The 23,829-nt window shown below is 36.8% G+C and overlaps 1 protein-coding gene across 7 annotated transcripts in view; it reads left to right on the top strand.

The window, feature by feature from the left end:
* STAG2 (STAG2 cohesin complex component) overlaps positions 1–23,829 on the top strand; it is a 155,541-nt gene that overhangs the window by 117,075 nt on the left and 14,637 nt on the right. For 6 of the 7 annotated variants that reach the window (XM_080652172.1, XM_080652177.1, XM_080652175.1 and 3 more), the window contains 7 exons: positions 717–809; positions 3,557–3,731; positions 9,015–9,154; positions 11,047–11,148; positions 13,689–13,837; positions 16,085–16,213; positions 20,735–20,958. In XM_080652172.1, the coding sequence (XP_080508298.1) occupies positions 717–809; positions 3,557–3,731; positions 9,015–9,154; positions 11,047–11,148; positions 13,689–13,837; positions 16,085–16,213; positions 20,735–20,958 (1,012 nt within the window). The remainder of the gene's footprint in view (positions 1–716; positions 810–3,556; positions 3,732–9,014; positions 9,155–11,046; positions 11,149–13,688; positions 13,838–16,084; positions 16,214–20,734; positions 20,959–23,829) is intronic. The other variant, XM_080652176.1, reaches the window with a different exon arrangement.

Raw genomic sequence — 23,829 nt, forward strand, 5'->3', positions numbered from 1 at the left:
TTTTAATTTCCTGACTATAATTTTCTATATATATTGATTTCAGAGAGAGATGGAAACACCAATGGTGAGAGAATCATTGATTGGCTGCCTCTTGCATGCCCTCCACTGGGGATCGAGCCTGCAACCTGGGCATGTGCCCTGAGCAGGCATTTAACCGTGACTGCCTGGGTTCATAAGTTGATGCTCAACCACTGAGCCATGCCAGCCAGGCCTTAATGATCTTTACAGAATGGTTTTCTATTTTAAATTAACTGGTAAATATTTAGAAATAGAGAAAATACACTAAAAAGATGCATCTTTTTAAATAAATATCACTTTATTAGACGTATAATTTAATTTCTTCCATTCATAAGTTGACCACCTTTCAAATTACAAAGTGAGAACGGAGTATAAATCCTTACTCTTTAAGTATTCTGAGGTAATGGATTTATTAAAGATAGCCATATATAGAGTTAGATAAGTTTTCTCATTCTGAAGGACCCAATCCACTTAGAATATTATCCATTAATATACCTAATATTTTGAAGGCTGCAATTTTGAAGAAAATTGGTCTCACATGTTTTTGTTCTCCTTTCTGATAAATAATAAAGAAAACTTTATATCTAATGTATAAGCAGAGTTAATATAGTTAAATGTATGATAATGTTTAAGTAATTTAAAATATCTTAAATACTGGATTTTTTACACAGTATTTTTAAATGTGCAATTTTTTCAAGGAGGACTTGCTGCGTTTAAAGAAACAGATGAGGGTTTTCTGTCAGATATGTCAGCATTATCTGACCAACGTGAATACTACTGTTAAGGAACAGGTTAGTAATTACTATATATAGCAATCTTTTAAAGCAATGTTAATAAATATTTGAACTGAAATAGAAAATTTAATATACTGATATTGAGCAAAGTAGAAATAACTTCTATCCATCCATGTATACCATGCTCAAAAATTAGATTAATGCATTTTTTTCATATTAAGTTTTATAAATTGCGTTATAGAGTACCCTCATTGTATTTATTCTGTGTTACTGTTTTCTTTATGGCACTCTTGGTAAACAGACTCATATATACAAATTAAATATATGAAATTACAAATGTTATTCCTGCAAGTAACAAGTATTTCTCAGGGAGGAAACGTCCGTACGTTTTTATCATCTCTGAGAATATTATCAGATATTGACATTCCTGCCTATCCTGATTGTGTGAGTTATTTTTTCTTATATGAACTTTGTCTTCACTCTTATACCCTTGTGATTCCAGTACTGCTAACTTTCTCATTCTGGAAATATATTGTTACCTGGTATCATAGGTAGTTTTCCAATCTGTAAAATAAATTCTGATCCTGGGACTAAAAGCCTATTTAGCTCCAATTCCCTAACAGAGGATTAATCTTTTTTTTTTTTTTTTGACAAATGCTTTTGTGGGGTAGATGAATTTATAATCATTTAACAAGAAATATTAATAATGATACAGTCAAAATGCTTACGGTGATTTCAAGGTTTTATGACCATTTCATTTTGCTTAGCCTGTTTTTATTGGGGTAGAGCCCCATTAGTCATTGTAAGTGCTGTTTTCAGCAGCTCATGTTATGTTGGGTACTGTTTGTTCTAATTTAAGGTATATTTACTTCTTAAAGCTACCAAGAAAGTTGTTCAACTATAATTGTTCAACTACGAAGCTACCAAGTTGTTTGACCCTTTTCTTTTGTCACTTGTCTTTATTTAATTTTTAAAAAACTGAATATTAAACTAATATTAAAGAAATACACTTGGATTGTTATAGCTAAAATGTTAGATATAATACCTAACTGTTGGTCTCAGTTTTCTTATTTCCAACACCCTTTTGTCCCTTCCATACATACATGCTTGGGCACAAATTAGTTAGAATATACTAAATGGCCAATACCCAATTACTGGCTTTTGTGCATTCTTGCAAAAGTATATTGCCACAGTTATTACATTGCTGAATTCTTTCCAGTTTTCAGCATGTAATTTTCTACTATAGCAGTAAAGGATTTGGAAATTCAATTTTCATCTCTATAATTCAGATGAAAGGAACGAAATTTCTGAAGGTGGTAAATTGAGTTTAGATTTTACACTTGTAAGAATAGGATTTTAATGAAATATGCACTGATCTAAACTCAACACACAAAATATGCCACCAAGATATTCAACTTATTCCCTGTTGTTTTTTTTGTTTTGTTTGTTTGTTTTTTGTTTTTACAGTGTTAACATATTATTTCTTATGTAATTTGTTCAGGTTTTGGAGATGGTTTGGTCATTAAATAGCTTGTGTTCAGTCTTCCTAACAAGTTTCTAGGACTATATCCTGGTCAGCTCACCTGACCTGCCAGTTCACCTAATAAATGAAACCATACTTATCACTTTGTATTGTTACTATGTATGTATGTTGCAAAAGTTTGTGTAAACTCATATCCAAGTAGCTATAAATTACTCCTGTAGTAGTAAAATGAGAAGTGACTGAAAGAAGAATTAAATTCATAAAGAGAAAAAAGTAAATGTGGTTAGTTCCAAAAAGGTAAAACTATGTTATAATTTGTATTTCCTTTAAATGTTATAATAGTCTTCCTTTAAATGAAATTTCCTATTGACTTTGTTACCCCCGAATTCTATTTTCATTGGCCCTTCCGAACAGGTAACTTTCTCTTTATCTTCTGACTTATTTTACCAGTGTTTGACTTCATTTAAAACTCCTGGTAGAGTTTTGTTAAGCTCCTTGAGATACAACTTTAGCCTTAAGTTTATTATGATACCTATCAGGTTTTCCTGATTTGTAGTAAGCAGCCCACACTTGGTTATGTTTGTGCTACTTAAGCACCACATATATTGACACTGAGAGTACTTAAAAAGTACCATAGACTTTGTGATTCCTTTTCTAAGAGGACTTTTATGAGATATTCATCTCTTTGGTATCATGTATTTTTCTGCCATTGAAGAAAAGAATGGTACCAAGTTCGTGCATTATTTAATATTTGAGAATGTATACCACAAGAGTGTAGGATTTGGAGTCAGAAAACCTGAGGTTGAGTCCTGGCTGCATGTTTTGGTAATGTTAGCATATTACACAAGTCATTTAAAGTTGCTAAAAATAGCCTTGGCGGTGTCTCTCTGGTTAGAGTTGTGGGTCCTTGCACCAAAGGGTCTTGGGTTCAATTCCTGGTCAAGGGCATGTCCCCAGGTTGCAGGTTCAATCCAGTCTGGGATCCTGGGGGAGGCAACCAATTGATGTGTCTCTTTCATATCAAGATGTTTTTGTCTCTCTCTCCCCCGCCCATCCCTCCTTCCCTTCCACTCTCTCTAAAAATCAATGAAAAAAATATCCACAGGTGAGGATTAGCAACAAAGGTGCTAAAAATAAAAGAGTATTTGTGAAATTACCTTGCTGTTCATAAAACATGATGTAAATATTAGTAGTTATTATCATAGAAATCGCACTCTTAAGATTTCCAAATACAGAAAGTTGGATTCTGTTTTTTCTGTTAAATGTGTAGCAGTTGGTGAGAAACCTTGATTTATAGTATACTGTCCTTTTTTTTACATAGGCCTTCACTATTCTATGTGATATTTTGATGATCTTCAGCCATCAGATTATGACAGGAGGGCGTGACATGTTAGAGCCATTAGTTTACACCCCTGATTCATCATTGCAGTCTGAGTTGCTCAGCTTTATTCTGGATCATGTCTTCATTGAACAGGATGATGATAATAACAGTGCAGGTAATATTATTGCTAGCATTTTGTTAAATCTTTATATCTACCATAAATCAAATTTAAGTAACAATGACCTAAAGTTTATACTACTATTTGATATTTTATGCCTAAAACATGAAACACAGGTACATGTTCCAGGACATTTGTGTTTATTTCTTGCAACGTTGTAAAGACAATGTGGTATCACAGAGCATAGGTTTTGGAGCAGATCTTTGCTTCTCACTAGCCTTGACCCTGCTTTTCTAATTTATAGCTACCTTTACAGAATTGGGTGAATTGACTAAATTGATCAAAGTGACTAGTACAGTGCCTGGGCATATAGGTATTCAATGAAATTTATGCCCTCTTTTCCTTAATCATTAGTAATACCAATATTCAGGTAATTTGAGCAGAATAAAGTCTTTAAGTGATGTTTTGTTGTATATTTTTATAAAGTAGGTTTTTATATTTTAGTGAGGGCATTAAACTATGTAATTTCTCAGTGTTAGAAATGTTTGAAACTATTCTGTAAGTCTGGGGTGGTATAGAATGTTCACAGGAAAATATTAACACCAGACTTGCCTAGGGTTAAGTTACTCTTCACACCCTAATTGCATACACAGTGCCTTAAAGCAAGAAAAGGTCATGTACAAACAAATACTTTTTGGTGGCTTCTTTATGTTTTTTTGTATTTTTTTTTAAATCAAATGCTTAATGATACTTCACTATTTTTTTTTTTACCTGAAATGCCTTTTGGTGTCCTTTATCCATTTTTCATGTGTGTGTGTGTGTGGTATATGTAAATTATTTATTTATTATTTTTTTAATAAATCTTTATTGTTCAGATTATTACAGTGGTTCCTCTTTTTTCCACCTATAGCTCCCCTCCACCCAGTTCCCACCCTACTCCCTGCCCTTACCCCCCCCCCCCGCCACTGTCCTCATCCATAGGTGTACGATTTTTGTTCAGTCTCTTCCTGCACCCCCCACATCGCCTTCCCCCCGAGAATTGTCAGTCCACTCCCTTTCTATGCCCCTGATTCTATTCTATTCACCAGTTTATTCTGTTCATCAGATTTTTTATTCACTTGATTTTTAGATTCACTTGTTGATAGATATGTATTTGTTGTCACTTTGTTGTTCATAATTTTTATCTTTACCTTTTTCTTCTTCTTCCTCTTCTTAAAGAATACCCTTCAGCATTTCATATAATACTGGTTTGGCAGTGATGAACTCCTTTAGCTTTTTCTTATCTGTGAAGCTCTTTATCTGACCTTCAATTCTAAATGATAGCTTTGCTGGGTAGAGTAATCTTTGTTTAGGTTCTTGCTATTCATCACTTTGAATATTTCTTGCCACTCCCTTCTGGCCTGCATAGTTTCTGTTGAGAAAGCCCTTATAGGTAACTAACTGTTTTTCTCTTGCTGCTTTTAATTTTCTCTCTTTGTCTTTTGCTCTTGGCATTTTAATTATGATGTGTCTTGGTGTGGTTCTCTTTGGTTTCCTCTTGTTTGGGGTTCTCTGCACTTCCTGGACTTGTAGGTCTATTTCCTTCACCAGGTAGGGGAAGTTTTCTGTCATTATTTCTTCAAATAGTTTTTCAATATCTTGCTCGCTCTCTTCTTCTGGCACCCCCATAATTCGGATATTGGTACGCTTGAAGTTGTCCCAGAGGCTCCTTACACTATCTTCATATTTTTGCATTCCTTTTTCTTTTTGCTTTTCCGGTTGGGTGTTTTTTGCTTCTTCGTATTTCAAGACTTGATTCTTGGGATCCTCTAGTCTGCTGTTGGATCTCTGTATATTATTTTTTATTTCAGTCAGTGTATGCTTAATTTCTAATTGGTCCTTTTTCATATCCTTGAGGGTCTCACTGTATTTCTCGGAGGTTTCTAGAAGATTCGTGAGTAACCTTATAACTGTGGTTTTGAACTCTATATGCAGTAGTTTGCTTTCCTCCATTTCTTTCATTTGTAACCTGTTTCTTTGTCTCCACATTTTGGCTGCTTCCCTGAGTTGATAGACTGGTTTTGTGTGCTAGGTGTCCTATAGGGCCCAGTGGCTCAGGCTCCCTAATCACCTGAGGTGGACACTCTTGGTGAACCCCTTTGTGGGCTGTGTGCACAGTCTTGTTGTAGTTAAGCCTTGATTGTAGGTGGTATCACTGAGACGAATTGATCTCCAGGCCAATTGGCTGTGAGGACCAGTTGTGTCTACAATGGGAGAATTTCTGTGCAGGAGACACCCTTATGAGACAAGACTTGCTTCATTGGGGCTTTGGTGCTCACTGAGTCTGCCCCCTGAGTGTGTCTTTTATGGATGTGAAGAGTTGTAATCTGGATGGTCTCACTCTGACCACTGGATACACTGGCTCCTGGATCTCCAAGGAGGTGCAAAGTCAGCCACTGCCTGAGGCCACCCAGCAGGAGCTACAGAGAGATCTGCAGATTCCTCCTCTTTGTTTGGGGTTTGGAGGGGCCCAGATGAGGCCCAGCTGTGAAGCAATGCAAGCTGCTGTCCAGCCTTGCGCCTTCTTTTGGAAGCTCTGGGGCTCTCTGACCCAGCTGCAGTTTGTTAGGTTTTAGATTGCAAAAGGCCAGCCTCTGCTCACAGCTTGGGTGGGATTGTAAATTTGATGGGGGGGGGGTCTCAGGGAATCAGCAGGGCGGAGCAAACATTAATGGCTGCCAGTCAGCCCTGCCCCGAAGAGTCCCCCAGGTCTCTGTGTCCCGGGGCACCGTGTAGAAACAATGATTGCTGCAAGCACCTCTGAGAGAAAGCCGCCCTCGTGTTCTGGCCCGAAGCCAGACAGGCCAGTTTCCCCCGTATGAGTCTGGGTCCCCAGAGTCTCGCCCAGAATTGGAGTTTAGAGCATTCGGGAGCTTGTATCTCCCTCCCGATTGAAAAAGACAACAGCGTACCCAGTTGCCAGCCCCTTTTGCGTGCGCCTCTGTACCTCCACACTTCCACACCTCCGCACCTCCTACCAGACTCAATGCGCTTTTCTCTTTCCTTCTAGTTGTAGAATTTCCACTCAGCCAGCCTTCTCATGGTTCTGGATGATATTCATTTTATCTTTTAGTTGTAGTTGTGATATGGTTTTGTGTGGCAGCAAGTTCAGGTGTTTACCTATGCCGCCATGTTGGTTGTCTTTATTTTTTTACGCTTTAAAAATTTTTAAATGTTTTCTATTGCACTTTACATTTGATAATATTTTGTATCAGTTTCAGGTGTACAGCATAGTGATTAGCAAGTCATATACTTTACATAGTGTTCCCCCTGATATTTCCAGTACTCACCTGGAACCATACATAGTCATTACAATATTATTGACTGTATTCCCTATGCTGTACTTTACATTTCCATGACTATTTTTGACTACCAATATTCACTTCTCAATCCCTTAACCTTTTTTTTTAATTTTAATTTTATTTTATTGCTTAAAGTATTGCAAAGAGTAGTACATATGTCTCCTTTTCCCCCCCATTAACCTTCCCCCGTTCTCCCCTACGCCCCAGTACCTTGCTTCCATTGGTTATGCTTATATGCATGCATACAAGTCCTTGGGTTGATCTCTTACCCCGCCCCAAACCCTCCCCAGCCTTCCCACTGTAGTTTGACACTCTGTTCGATGCTGCTCTGCCTCTGTATCTATTTTGTTCATCAGTTTATAATGTTCTTTATTACCCATAAGTGAGTGAGATCATGTGGTATTTTTCTTTCATTGACTTGCTCATTTCACTTAACATAATACTCTCCAGTTCCATCCATGCTGTTGCAAATGGTAAGAATTCCTTCTTTTTTTTTACAGCAGCATAGTATTCCATTGTGTACATGTATCATGGTTTTCTAATCCATTCATCTGCTGATGAATTTCTGGGTTTGTTTTTAACTTGAAGGATAATATCATATATATATATCTCCATCCTTACAGAAACTGACATCACTCTAAAACAGCATTTCAATAAATATATATAATTCTAGACAGAGTTCAAAATTCTGAATATCTCGGTAATTCAGTCTCTAGGGGATAAAAAGTCTATATATCTTTAGGTCCAGAGAGCAGTATTAACAACTTTGTTTATAAATCTGTTATAATCACAGTGTCATTAAGGGAAAGCTAGCTTATGTATTCAGTGCAGTCTTCTTAAAAAATAAACTATGTTTTAGCTTCTAAGCAAATACTTTGTTCTAGAATATGCACAGTGATAACAAAACTTTTCCTGATGGCCTGTCTAAAATTCCTATTATCAAAATTTGGTTTTAACTTATTACCAGTTATCAAGGATTATCAGAGACAGGGTGAAGTAAATACTTGTTTAAAAGAGCATTTTTATTTTATACCCAATTTTTTTTTATATTGTGAATCTTACATTGAAGTCCTGACAGAATATGCACCCTCTGTTCACCAAAACGGAAATATAAATGGCTAAATAAATGCAAGAAAAAGTTCACTGATAACCAAAGAAATGTCAATCAATATAAGGTGGTGTGTTTTTTTTAAGTAACTTTATTTTTAATATTTATCCAGAGGGAAATTCTTTACATAGCTTTTTATGTAAAAGGCTTTATCACAACTTTATTTTCAATATCAAAGAATTAGAAACAATCCTTTGGCAGTACATGGAGGCTGTAGTCTGTCCGCTTGATAACTGAATGTCAAGATCTCACATAATGGATCAGAGCAGAAATATGTCACATCTTCTTAAAGAGACAGAATGATTCTTAGCTAAGTATATATAATATGGATAAAGTAAGTAGGTGTCAATAAGAGTTGGGATAGGCTCATCCTTGGGAGGGATTATTGAATTTCTGAGATTGGCAGACCCCAGGGAACAAAGGACCTTTAACCAACAGACATTGAATATGTAGATCTCATTGACAAACTATCTTATTAGGGAATTAGATGAATGTATTAGTCCAGTGGTCGGCAAACTGCGGCTCGCGAGCCACGTGCGGCTTGTGAGCCATTGTTTGCCGCTCTGTTGACTGAGTTTGCCGACCACTATATTAGGCAAGTTTAGCCTGACTTCACTAAGCATCAGTTCCTTTGACTCACTCCACTTGTTTATGTTCCATGTTCATCAGGCAGCCTTCTGACTATTTGACTTAACAAAAATTTTACTTATTGGAATGAATGGACCTGTCATTCATTAAGATATTGACAGTGATCATAATCTTTATTTTATTTAAATGTTTTTTTCTTATTTTTTAAATTCTCCAAAATAAAGGTATTTTATAGTGAGAATTAAGAAAATATGTGGTTGAATTAAAATACAGATGGTTTAATGTTTGGAACTTTTTCCTCAGATGGTCAGCAGGAGGATGAAGCCAGTAAAATCGAAGCTTTGCACAAGAGGAGAAATTTACTTGCAGCATTTTGTAAGCTAATTGTATATACTGTTGTGGAGATGAATACAGCTGCAGATATCTTCAAGCAGTATATGAAGGTAAAGTTTGAAAAATGGATAGCAAGATATTTTTACAATGCTTAAAAGATAATGTAACATTGGCTTTTATACTTGGTAGTCATTGAATTTTTTAATAGTAAATTATTTTTCTAGTTTAAAAGAAATCTCTACCTGTACTCCATTATAATGAACAATTTAAATTTATTAAGTTCACTAGAGGCCCGGTGCACAAATTTGTGCATGGGTGGGGTCCACGAATTCGTGTATGGGTGGGGTCCGGCTGGCCCACCTCAAGCAGGCGGGGGGGAGGGGCTGATTGGGGGTGTGTCTGGCCAGGGGGAGGGGCCACAGGCGGTTGGTGGGCTGGCCCTGCCCCCTTGTTGAACTGCTGGTCACAGTCCTGGTCAAAGGGACAATTTGCATATTAGCTTTTTATTATATACGATAGGATTTGCTTTGGGATATTGGAAACAGCTTGTCTTATGTTAACTGTCACTATTAGAAATTGTATTTGTGATTTAGTTTAAGACAACAGGATGGTATTCTCCCTTGCTTGATGTGGCATTAAAACTATTGTTTTTAGAAGTCAGGAGGCCTAGATGGTATAGTTTTGGATTGGTGACTATGCAACTTGTGGCCTTGAGTAACAATACTTTTTGTGTCCTGCCTTTCTTCATCTGTTCCACTGGGATAGCTAAGGTTCCTTTGGGGTCTCAAAATCTGATTTCATTTAGAGTAGGTTATTCACAATTTTCATAAATACACATGAAATTCTCTAGTATTTAAATAGTAGTAGAAAGGATATGGTTAATTGTACTAACAGAATATGACTAAATATAAGATTGCTTTTCTTTAATCCTTTCTCAAGTAAAATCTAATTATGAATATAAACTTTGTTAAGCCTTTGGCGTCTTTCGAAGTCTGGGAGTCCTCGGAGGATGTCCAACTGATGGCTTAGTGCTGCCGTGGAGGCTGGGGAGGCTCCCACCACCGGCTGCTCCAGCTGTCAGCCCAGCTTGTGGCTGAGCAGCGCTCCCCTGGTGCGAGTGCACTGACACCAGGGGGCAGCTCCTGCGTTGAGCATCTGCCCCCTGGTGGTCAGTGCGCACCATAGCAACCTGTCATTCTGCTGTTCAGTCGATTTGCAGATTAGTCTTTTATGTCAAAACCTAGTAATTCTCTTTGGAATACTTTTCTACAGGATGGAGCTCTAGCACCATTATAACTTACTTTGGAACCTAAGTTATTTGTCATGATAATTGAATTTTTTTAAAACTAAGGTTGATTATGAAATAATTTTGCAAGTTTTATTAAACTTTTAGACTTAGGTATTCTAGGTTAAAGTCAGTTGTATTAGTCATAGGAGCGTAGTTATCCTGTTATATCTAATAATTATCTTGTATGCATTTTGAAACAATCTTAATTAAATTAGAACAAAATTTCATGTGCAATGCATCATGTAAATATCACCCACAATAATTTTTCTCTTAAATGCTAACAGCCTAATAGTTTGTATAAGCCAAATTAATAAAGTTGGAAACTATACATGGACCGCATGCCATTAGCAATGGATAAGTTATAAAAGTAACTGATTATATTATTTGTCTTAATAGTTCACAAAGAATACAAGAACTTGGTTTATATCCTTTGTCTTCTTTCTGAAAATCTGTATAATTATTGTTTTATACCATACCTCTTTAAAACCAAGTTTAGAGCTTAATGTGATTAGATCTTAACTGTGATATTTCTAAATTTACTTAAGTTAGGGATTGTGTGTTTAGAAATTATCTTAAAGTTTCAGTAGCATTCTTTTGTGTTTTTGAAGACATAATTTTAGCCAAATACATGCTTACATGATTAACCTAAAATTAGTCTTATTGTCCAACAGTTTTAAAAGATAAAGCTCTAATTTGTGAAAATTTCTTTTCTAGTATTATAATGACTATGGAGATATCATCAAAGAAACAATGAGTAAAACAAGGCAAATAGACAAAATTCAATGTGCAAAGACCCTTATTCTCAGTTTGCAACAGGTAAGACATTTAAGAGTACCAGCTTTAGGCTAACACAATTAACAATGGTTTTCAAGGTAACTGTAGGTCAAGGATAATAGACAATTCATAAAAGTAGAAATACAAGATATTCAACTTTAGTAGTAGACATTGTACAAGTGAGATTATTTTTTGTTTTCAGACTGGCAAGTTTGGCAAAACCTATAGCTATCTAAGTTATGGGGGAAGTAGGTACTATCATCAGTATATATTGGTAGAACCTTCCCGTTAGGCAGTTTGGCAATATATGTCAGAATTTATAATGTATATCCCATTTAAGGCAGCAATTCTACTTTGAAACATTTATCCAAGGTAGTAATAGTACAAGTTTGCAAAAATGAGTGTACAATTATTGTACATGGCAATATTGTGTAATAACAACAAGGAATTAGAAATAATCCTAATGCTCATCAGTAGGATGTTAGATGAATATAGTATACTAGAGGTACGGTGCACAGATTTGTGCACCAGTGGAGTCCCTCGGCTTGGCCTGCGGGGATTGGGCCAAAACTGGCTCTTCAACATCCCCTGAGGGGTCCCGGATTGTGAGAGGGCGGTTCTCAGGTGACGCACCCTGAAATCGGGCTCCGTCCTCTCTGGTTCTGGGTGCATCACCCAAGAACAGCAGCTGCCAAGTCACTGCAGCTTGGCAGCTCCTGCCTTGAGCATCTGCCCCCTGGTGGTCATTGTGTGTGTCATAGTTACCAGTCAGACAGTTGAAAGGTCGGATAGTCGCTTAGGCTTTTATATATATAAATAGGCTATCTCTGCAATGGCTGTTATATAGCACTTAAAATTAGTTTTAAGTAGGTCTGTATTCATTAATGTATAAAGATTTCCACAATATATATATATATATATGGTTTGAAAATAAAGTAAAAAGGATTACAGTATAGCATCCCTATAAAATAGTACATATCTATGTCTATCTGAAAAAAATAGTCACTAAAATGTTAGCTGTGGTTAACTTGTTTTGGTAGGTTTTAGGTGAATTTTACTTTTATCTTTGTATATGTCTATATTTTAATAAGTATCAGTTGTATAATCAAAATTCTATAGTCATTTTCATTTTGGCAGTGGCAAGGCAAGTTTAATTAGGTAAAAGTAATTTGCTTAGTATACTTTTGTCTCTAAGAGACCAAATGCATGAGAAGCACAACCCCTATCAATTTGATAAACTTCGTTTTTGCTTTTTAGAAATCTAGGTATGAAGATTCTTAATCTTATTTGCATACTCTTTGTTAAAAAGTAATAGAGTTTAAAAGGTTTTAAAGGTAGAATTTAAATAACTTCTTTGTTATAAAATAACAGCAGCTTGCTCTAGAAACTTTAGAATATATAGGAACTAGGCAAATGCAATTTATCCTTAATTTTTTCCACTTAATAATGCTTTTAGTTTTTATAGCATCCTTACTTTTTTTAAATGCATTTATGAAATCTTATTTTTACATAATTAAGTCACTGTGTATTCTATTTTGCAGGCCTGAATTTTTCACGTTAACAAATTCTGAACCCTTTCATTCTATTAAATACTTGCCTCAGCATTTAAAATGACTATATAGTATTCCATTTTATAGAAGGACCATAATTTAACCAAGATCTCTTCTTGTTTGATGTTGGGTTTTTTGTTGGGTCTTTGCCATTATTAGTGACATTAAAACAAACACTTTTTTACTTATGTATATTGTGCACAAGTAATATCTCTTTTGTATAAAGTCTGATCATTAGCATTGCTTAGTTAAAGGACATCTAAACTTTCACTAAATTTTGCCAGATTGTTGTATAACAGGGGTGGGGAAGCTCTTTTCTGCCAAGGACCGTTTGGATATTTATAACATCATTTGCAGGCCATACAAATTTATCAGCTTAAAAATTAGCCTGCTATATTTGGTCAAACATTTAGTTAACTCACTCCTAATGCCCTGGCAGGGCCAGACCAAATGATTTCTTGGGCCTTCTATGGGCTGGATGTTCCCCACCCATGCTCTATAGAAAAGAAGGTAATCTCAGTTTATGTTCCCAACAAATCAGAGTGCTCACTGTACTGTATTCTTATCAGTGGTAGTAGCCATTATCTGTTTAAAAACTTGGCAGTTTGGTAATTGAAAAATTGCATATTGTTTTGCTTACTTTACGATGAAAATTTTGATGTGAGATTCATCATTTAAATATAAATAACAGAGCATAGTTTCCTCATAAGTTTGTGGGCTTCCTTTTTCTTTACATTTTTATATACTATCTTAATATCCAGTGTATTCCAGCAGAATAGAATTCTTCCATAACTAACCTAAAGAATTTTTAATCTCAATAACTAGTGTGAATATGGTAAGTGCTACAATTTTGGTCATTTGTGTCATGTGTTTTAAAAATCCATGTTTTTTTAATAAAACACAATGCCTCATTTATGGATTATCTATTAAAAGTTTATTTTAAGTGGAAGATATGTTATTTTAAAAGATGTTAATAACCCATAGTTGTAAAAGAAAACTTTAACATGCTTGCTTTCTTTTTTCCCCAAACAGCTTTTTAATGAAATGATACAAGAAAATGGCTATAATTTTGATAGATCATCCACAACATTCAGTGGCATAAAAGAACTTGCTCGGCGTTTTGCTTTAACTTTTGGACTTGATCAGTTGAAAACGAGAGAGGCCATTGCTATGCTACACAAGTAATCTCCAGATATTTTATTTAGCTCTCCTGTTTTTTAATCATTAAAATCTTTGAATGTAGTTCTTTTGTTTAGAATAATCAAATTCAATTGCTGCTTAATTATTTGTTTACAGATCTGTAGCATATCTCATTTATTAAGAACTAGTTATAGTGCTATTTCTATTAACGCATAAGTTGGGACTAAATGTCCTTTCATACAGTCTTTGCTTTAATTAAAATCATACATAAAATCTTTATAAATGAAGTGGAGAAAAGCAGCATATATTTTCATTAGGTATTACAATACCGCTTAATAGCTTTTGTTAAAATTTCACTTCTAGTTAGAGAAATTTTTGAGATTTGATTCCTTTATTTAAAAAGTTTTCTCCTTCTGGTTCTGTTCTCCATATTAGTGACCTTCTCCCTTGTTTTTAGCCACAACCTTTTTTCTATGTGCATATCTTCTTTGCATTAAAAAAATTGGAAATCATCTAACTTTATTTGGTCATGTAATTTAGTGATCAATTATACTTTTTAAGTATCAGTGTATTTTAGACCTTTAACATGACCAACACATGGATATTAATACCCTTTATCTTTTATTTGGGAAAATCAAGAGGCTTAGACTCTCTCATTGAAAAAGCTCTGTTTTATTTGTCTCTCTTTTACTCATCTTGCTTACTTAGTTATAACAGTATTAAATGTCTCCCTACAGAAATGTTTTTTGCTCTTTAAAGTTAATCCCATACCTTCCCCAACTTTAATTTACTCTTTCCTTTCACTTTGCTCTAAAAGTCTCAAATTTCTTTTTTTTGCTGTTTAATAGATTAGATGATACTTTTAGTTAACACTAAAGGACCACATATATAGTAATTATTTTCAGAAGTAATATGTTATTTCCTTCATGTAATAGCCTTCCTTCTTGTCTCCCCATTTTCACCTGGATTATATTTTACGGTTACATTTTTGATACAGTATAATCTTGGATTGTTGTCTTGATTAATAGATGTATTATTAAATAAGTATAGTTAAAATAGGCCCTGCGTAGAGTTTAATTTTTAAACTTTACTCTGATATGGGTTGTCACAAACAGTATTGATTTATTATTAGTTAATCCCCACCCAATGATACGTTTCCCATTGATTTTTAGAGAGAGTGGGAGGGAGGGAGGGAGGGAGGGAGGGGGGGGAGAGAGAGAGAGAGAGAGAGATTGAGATTGAATAGTTGCCTCCCACACATGCCTCAAACCTGCAACTCAGGAATCCGTGATCTTTTGGTGTGTGGGTTGAAGCTCTAACCACTGAGCACACCAGCAAGGGCTCCAAATAGTCTTTAAGCTAGTCCTGTCCTGGCCGGGTGGCTCAGTTGATTGGAGCATCATCCTGTGCCCCCAAAGGTTTTGAGTTTATGATTCCCATTCGGGGCACCATTCCTAGGTTGTGGATTGTTTTCTTTTGTTTTGTTTTTTGATATATTTTTACTGATTTCAGAGAGGAAGGGAGAGGGAGAGAGAGATAGATACATCAATGATGAGAGAGAATCATTGATCAGCTGCCTCTTGCATGCCCCCTACTGGGGATCAAGCCTGCAACCCGGGCATGTGCCCTTGATTGGAGTTGAACCTAGGGCCCTTCAGTCTGCAGGCTGACACTCTATCCAAAGAGCCAAACCGGCGAGGGCCTAGGTTGTGGTTTTGATGCCTGGTTGGGGCACATAAGTGAGGCAACAGATCAATGTCTGTCTCTCTGTCTCTCTCTCTCTCTCTCTCTCTCTCTCTCTCTCTCTCTCTCTCCCTCCCTCCCCCTCTCTCCCTCCCTCCCTCCTTCCCCCTCCCCCCATCCCTCCCCCATTCCTTTCTCCCTAAAAAAGAAAAATAAATAAAAACATATCTTTGGGTGAGGATTTTTAAAAATGTTTTAAGTTAGTCCTTTGTCTTAAAAAATATAGAAAATGTATTGATCTTTATATGAGAGCATTTGGATTATTTTCTATGGAAAAGAGAACTGAGGAAAGAATGTAGATGTACCAAACCACATTCTAAGGGCTAATGTGTGCCTATGTGGTTTTGTTGTTTCAAAAAGTAACAGTACCATAAAATGTAAATTTATTCTCATATTATAGCCTCTTTATTCTCTATATTTTTCAGATTAAATGTATGGCAAAGAAAACAGTAGTGGAATGAAAGTATAGAGAGAAATTTCCTTTCTAAGTTACTAAATTTTGTATTGTGGTCCCTTAAATATTTGTTTATCTTTTTTTCTTGCAGGGACGGCATAGAATTTGCTTTTAAAGAACCTAATCCACAAGGAGAGAGCCATCCACCTTTAAATTTGGCATTTCTTGACATACTGAGTGAATTTTCTTCTAAACTGCTCCGACAAGACAAACGAACAGTGTATGTGTTAGAAATACTCTACTTAATTTTGTTTTGTAATTCTTAATTCTTGATTTCTCCCTTTTACACACAGAGATTGGAATTGTAGCCTAACTAAAGAGAGAACATTTAATATACAGCAATATCAGTGATCCATCAGGAACATTTGAGTCTGTGTCCAAAGTTATGTCTACACTGGAAAGTGGAATTCTCCTTTTTATCTTTTTACTTGAACTACTAGTGCTGTCCTCAACAGATCATTTAAGCAGGATACTTTTCTGGTATAGTCTCCTAAAATGGTGGCATATTCTAACAAATGGAACCAAATTCGAAAATATTCTCCTACTCTTCCCATCTTGGCTTGTGGTATAAAAGGGCAGAAGAATATGAATAACTTATAGTAGAGGTAGTCTCTTAAAGTCCACCAATATTTTGCGTTTGAAGGTTGTATAGATTTTATATGAAATTTAATGCACATAAAACTAATCTATGGTGATAGAAATGACAGGGGTTACTTCTAGGATTGGGGAGATTGAATGGGGAAAAGCAAACAGGGTACTTTCTAGGTTCATGGGAATGCCCTGAATATTAAAAAAGATGTGTTGGTTACATAGCAAAACTGATCCAACTGTACTCTTTTTTTTAATATATTTTTATTGATTGCAGAGAGGAAGGGAGAGAGGTAGAAACATCAATGATGAGAATCATTGATCAGCTGCCTCCTGCACACCCCCTACTGGGGATCAAGCCCGCAACCCGAGCATGTGCCCTTGACTGGAATGGAACCCTGGACCCTTCAGTCCACAGGCTGATTCTCTATCCACTGATCCAAACTACCTAGGGCCCAACTGCACTCTTAATTTCTGTCCATTTTATTGTATATAAATGTATTCCAATTAAAAATTTCAGCCCTGGCCAGGTAGCTCAGTTGGTTAGGGTGTCATCCCAATATGCCAAGTTTTCAGGTTTGATCCCCAATCAGGGCACATACAAGGAATCAACCAATGAATGCATGAATAATTGGAGAAACAAGTCGATGTTTCCTCTCTCTCTCTCTCTCTCTCTCTCTCTCTCTCTCTCTCTCTCTCTGGTCAATAAGTAAATTTTTACAAATTTTATTGACGCTATTAATCAGAGAAATAAAAATTAAAGAATGAAAAACCATTTTCCACTTAGCAGATTAGAACAGATTAAAAAATCTGATAGTCTCAAGTACTGTTGAGGATGTTGAGTGATAGAGACTTAGGCATTTCTGGTGACAACATAAATTGGTATAAGACAGTGGTCGGCAAACTCATTAGTCAACAGAGCCAAATATCAACAGTACAACGATTGAAATTTCTTTTGAGAGCCAAATTTTTTAAACTTCTTCTAACGCCACTTCAAAATAGACTCGCCCAGGCCGTGGGATTTTGTGGAAGAGCCACACTCAAGGGGCCAAAGAGCCACATGTGGCTCGCGAGCCGCAGTTTGCCGACCACGGGCATAAGACTACTTTGTGGAGGAGCTATTTGGCAATGTCTAGTAAAGTTTAACCTACCTTATGATCCAGTAATTCTGCTCATATGTAGATACCCTAGAGAAACTCTTATACATGTATACAAAAACTGTAAAAGAATTGGTTGAATTGTTTGAATAGGGAAAAGCTCAAAACAACTAAACATCTATCAACTAGAAAATGGAATACCATAGGGCAGTCAAAACGGTTAGATTTTTTAAAGGTAAGCATAATTCCTTAATTTTATTAAATGTCCCAGTCATTCAAATTTCCAGTAGTCTCAGATGTCATAAATTACTTTATTTTTATAGTTTATTTGATTAAATTGGGATTGAAATAAGACTCACACATTCCAATTGATTGTCTTTTTTGAAACCTTAAAAAATTTCATTTTTATTGAGGTATATTTGACAAAATTGTAATATATTTAAAATATATAACATGGTGGTTTTATATATGTATACATTGTGAAGGGATTCCCATAATCAAGTTAATTAAGACATCCATCACCTCACATATTTTCCGTCTTAAATAACACTTAAGTTCTATTTTTCAATTATACAGTATTATATTATACAATTTTATCAACTGTAATCACCATTGTATCCTCAGATCTCATTCATCTTTTTAAAAAAATTTTCCAACTTTATTGAGATATAGTTGACACATAATGTGTAAGTTTAAGGTGTACAACATGTTGATTCACCACTGTAACATTAGCTGATGTCACTCTTCCAAAATGATTAGAGTTTAAAAACAATGTTGACTGCAAAAGGCAAAGTACCAAATGTGCAATGATGTTTACAGAGAAAAATGTATTAAAAGTACAAAAATTTACATAGGGATGATAAATAGCAAATTCACGTTAGTGGTGACTTCTGTGGCAGGGAAATAGCATCAGGGAGGTTACTTATCTTGTATGTTCTGTTAAACTATGGGGTAGATACACAGTTGTAAATCTCTCTACCAGTATATTTTGGTTTAAGCTCCATATCTTACAACAATTCTGAGATTGCCCTAGCCGGTTTGGCTCAGTGGATAGAGCATCGGCTTGCGGACTGAAAGGTCCCAGGTTCGATTCCGGTCAAGGGCATGTACCTTGGTTGTGGGCATATCCCCAGTAGGAGGTGTGCAGAAGGCAGCTGATAGATGTTTCTCTCTCATCGATGTTTCTAACTCTCTATCCCTCTCCCTTTATCTCTGTAAAAAAAGCAATAAAATATATTTTTAAAAAAACCACAATTCTGAGATTTACAGGTAGTTCATAGGCCACACTTTAAGGAATGCTTTACTGCTGTGTATAGCTGAAATATATTGCAAACTAGAGGCCTGATGCACAAAATTTGTGCACTGGAGGGGGTGGGATACCTCAGCCCGGCCTGCGCCCTCTCACAGTGTGGGACCCCTCGGGGGATGTCCGACTGCCGGCAGTCAGATATCCCTCTCACAGTCTGGGACCCCTCGTTCCTTACCTCTTGACTTGTTATTTCTTAGAGCTGCTGTGGAGGCAGGAGGGGCTCCCATCACCACCACTGAGCTCGCCAGCTGTGAGCCTGGCTTGTGGCTGAGTGGTGCTCCCCCTGTGGGAGCGCACTGACCACCAGGGGTCAGCTCATGCATTGCGTATCTGCCCCCTGGTGGTCAATATGCATCATAGCGTCTGGTCGTTTTGGTTGTTCCACTGTAAGGGTTGCTTAGGCTCTTATTATGTAGATAAGAGGAAATAGTGGCCCTGGCCAGTGTGGCTCAGTTGTTTGAGTGTCAGCCCATGCATCGAGAGGTCACCAGTTCGATTCCTGGTCAGAGTATATGCTCAGGTTGCAGTCGTGATCCCCATTGTGGAGGTGTGAGTGTGATTCGCCGGTGTGGGGCGTGTAGGAGGCAGCTGATCAGTGATTCTCTCTCATCATTGATGTTTTTATCTCTCCCTCTCCCTTCCTTTCTGAAATCAATAAAACTGTATTTTTTAAAAAATCAATACAATTTTTTTAAAAAAAGGAAGAAATACTGAACAAATGACACCAAGTAGTATGTTTATAACTGATATCTCCTGTCTTCTCTTTTAATAGTGTTCAAAACTGGTAATTTTGAATTGATTGCAATTAGTCATTATTATGACAGAAAATATTTGAATTGCACCTTACAGTTGACAAAAAAATTGTGTTCATGTATTTGAGGCATAATACAGACAATAAAACACAACTCTTATTGTCAGAAGCCTGGGGTTTGAATTGTAGTTATACTGCTTTTTCATTTTTATGACCATGAATATGTTACTTATCCTTTCTTTCCTCATTATCAAATAGGGAGAATGTCTTCCTCACAAGATTATAAGAATTAAGTTAAAGCATCCAAGAGAAAACTGTCTAGCACATAGTCACTCAAATGTTAGTTGAATTTTGATTGCTATCTTACATATAAGCCTTAGAATCCTTGTGATACTTTGGATTCCAGGGTAGATAGATGTCTGACTTCCATCAGGCTGAAACTTTTTTGCAGGTAGGGACCGACCATATTGCATTCATCTTTCTATCTATCCCTAGTGCTTGGAGCATAATAGATGCTCAACAAATATTAAGCTGAAATGCCCTGAATTGTATGCTATAACGTGAAAATCTTGAAAGACAAACTTGCTCGTCATTGTACTGATGAAGCTGAGATTGAGTAATAAAGGAATATGCACATGCTCTCATAGCTAGGGGTTGATAGAACTGGGACTAGAACCCAAATTGGGTGATTTTTAAACTTAGTTGTCTTTCCAGAAATATTAGTTGAGTTTGTTCTAGCAGAGGACCTATAAAAAGTGAAGATAGAGACATTTTGAGAATGAAAACATTAGCATCTTTTAATTGTCACTCTGTTTTGAGTTAATGTGGACTATCAACCATTTTAATGTACTTTGCTTTTTATTTAATTCTAAGTAAATCATTGGATGTTCCACATGGTATGTGAGCCTTAAGATTATTAGGAAGAATAACAAAATAGGAAAAAAAAACTGTTGTAGTTCTATGTACCAAAGCTAATGATTTCTACTTCTTTTTAAGGTATGTTTACTTGGAAAAGTTTATGACATTTCAGATGTCACTCCGACGAGAAGATGTGTGGCTTCCACTGATGTCTTACCGAAATTCTTTGCTAGCTGGTGGTGATGATGACACCATGTCAGTCATTAGTGGAATCAGCAGTCGGGGGTCAACTGTGCGGAGTAAAAAATCAAAACCATCTACAGGAAAACGGAAAGTAGTTGAAGGCATGCAGCTCACACTCAGTAAGAATATAGTTTATTCTCTTTATATTTATCCCTTATGTTTACCAACTGAAGTGTCATTAAGGTTCATCTTATTTTTTTGAGATTTGTGTTGTTAAGTAGTATCTTGCACTGTGTGTTCATTGTATGTAAATGTACTGTTTCAAGCATTTTTTAAATATATATAAACTAATTTCTCAAACTCTAGGTACATCCTCATTTTTCAGAAGAGAAAACTAGTGTAGAGAGGTCAAGTAACTTACCTGAGGTCACGCAGATATTAAGTAGTAAATCCAGGCAGTCTCATTCTAGAGTGCCTGCTTTTTAAACACTGTGCTATACTGTGTGCATAGGGATATGGACTTGGTATTATAGAGCTAATTAGTACCTAGATCGTCACATCCATCTAGTTTAAGTGAAACAACAGATTTACAGAGGTTGCAGCTTTTGGATTTCTACGAAGAGAAATCCAAGATTAATCATGAAGAACTTGTTAGAAATACAAATTGATGTCTATAATCTTAGAGGTAGTAATGCATTATGACACATAAGTCTCTTGGACTCCTAGCATGCCAGGATTGGTTCAAAATGGGCCTGGGGGCTTTCTTCCTTTCCTTAGGAACCTTTAAAAAAAATCTGCATACTTGTCCGAATTTGTTCCAGTTATTATTGCTATGTTGCAAACTTCCCCAAAACTTGACAAAGCAGGGACATAGTGCCTGGTACTTCAGTTAGGAAACCTCAAAGACTGAAGACTGGAATTGTATGGCAGCATTCCACTTATAGATATACTAGAGGCCCGGTGCATGAGTTTCATGCACTGGGAGTGTGGGGGGGTGGTCCCTCAGCCTGGCCTGCAACCCCTTGGGGGATGTCCGCCTGCCCAGAGATCAGACCTAAGCAGGAAGTCAGATATCCCTCACGCAGTCCGGGGCACTCGTACCGGGACCCCTTGCTCCTGCCTGCCACGGAGGTGGGAGAGGCTCCCGCCACCACTGCTGCGCTCGCCAGCCGTGAGCCTGGCTTCTGGCTGAGCTGTGCTCCCCCTATGGGAGTGCCATGACCACCGGGGGGCAGCTCCTGCATTGTGCATCTTCCCCCTGGTGGTCAGTGCGCCTCATAGCGACCAGTCATTCCGCTATTGGGTTGATTTGCATATTACACTTTTATTATATAGGAGGATCTGATGCTGACTGTCAGCTGGGACTTCAGCTGGATTGTCTCCCAGAACACCTACATGTGACCTCTTCATGTGGCTTTATGGCTTTCTCACACCATGTGACTGGACTCCAAGAGTAAATGCCTGAAGAGCAAGGAGGTGGAAGCTGCCAGTTTCTTAAGACCAGAAACTGGCATAGCATAATTTCCACCATATTCTATTGATCAGTCACAGAGCTCAGATACAAGGGGTGGAATATAATCCCCCACCTCTTAATGTGTGGAGTGTCAAAGATTTTGGAGCCATATTTTTAAATTGCCAAATAATTTTTAAGCGTTAATCATGTTTATAGTGCCTAAAACTTGATTGTCCCATGGAAATGGTTTTAATCTTTTGTCTAATATAAAGGCATAAACTTGTAATTTGTACAAGTTAGATTATACTTTTGGTTGGTTATATAGTCCCAATATCCCAGTCAATGGGAAAATTTCTTTTACAGTAGCCCTGACTGCTTAAAATAGTTAGGGCTGATACTTTATAGGAAGTTAAAATAAATTTTCTTTATTTTAATATAGAAAAGTTATCAAATTAAAAGATGATGTTTCCTGCATATTACTAACTCTTTAAAAGATTTTCTTATTTGAACAAATAGTTACAAATTTGTGCCAGGTCATCAAATCCCCTTTTCCTTAGACTTTATGGAGCATGTATGAATTGGTATTTATATAACATCTTAAAGATATGTTATCAAACTGGATACTTCAGTTTTTATAGAAAGAGTCAGTGCTTTCTTTGTTTAGGTTTTTAGAGAGAGCCATAGAAATTGAGGCACTAGTAAATTTGAAGAAGGAAGAATAAATATTGATAGGTTGGCCCTGGCCAGGTGGCTCAGTTGTTTGAAGCTTCGTCCCATACACCGAAGAGGTTGCAGGTTCGATTTCCAGTCAGGGCACATACCTACGTTGAGGGTTTGATCCCCTGTCGGGGCATTTATGGGAGGCAACCAATTGATGTTTCTTTCTCATATCGATGTTTCTCTCTCTCCAAAATCAATAAACATATCCTTGGGTGAGGATTAAAAAAGGAAAAAAAGCCTGTCCTGTGTGGCTCAGTAGGTTGAGTTCAACCCATGAACCAGGAGGTCCCTGGTTCAATTCTCAGTCAGGGTACATGCCCAGGTTTCAGGCTCCATCCCCAGTAGGGGCCGTGAAGGAGGCAGCTGAACAGTGATTCTCTCGCATCATTGATGTTTCTATCTCTCTCTCCCTCTTCCTTCCTCTCTTAAAAAAAAATACTGATAGGTTGGCCAGGTCAGTGCAATTTAAAAGACAAAAGTTGGAGCCTAAACAGAGTAGAACTTAAAGGTTGATGTGATTATATTGCAAATTGTGACATTTCTTTCTAATCCATTTATTACTATGGTAGTAGCTATTAGCACCTTTTCCTTTGCACTCTTCCCTTAAAAACTTATCTGTATATATGCACACTAGAAGCCTGATGCATGAAATTCGTGCAAGGGGCTTGGCCCTCGCAGCCCTGGTTGCCTCAGCCAGCCCTCACAGCCCTGGCCAGCCCTCGCAGCCTCGGCTTCGTCCAGAAGGTCGTCCGGAAGGTCGTCCAGCTGTTTGGTCTAATTAGCATATTAGCTCTTTATTATATAGGATATGTAATGTTCTAATAAAATACTTTCAGTCAAGTGCTATTAATTTCCCCTCCCAAATCAGTGATTTTTC

This window comes from Plecotus auritus (assembly GCF_963455305.1).
Source record: "Plecotus auritus genome assembly, chromosome: X".
Taxonomy (NCBI): Eukaryota; Metazoa; Chordata; class Mammalia; order Chiroptera; family Vespertilionidae; genus Plecotus; species Plecotus auritus.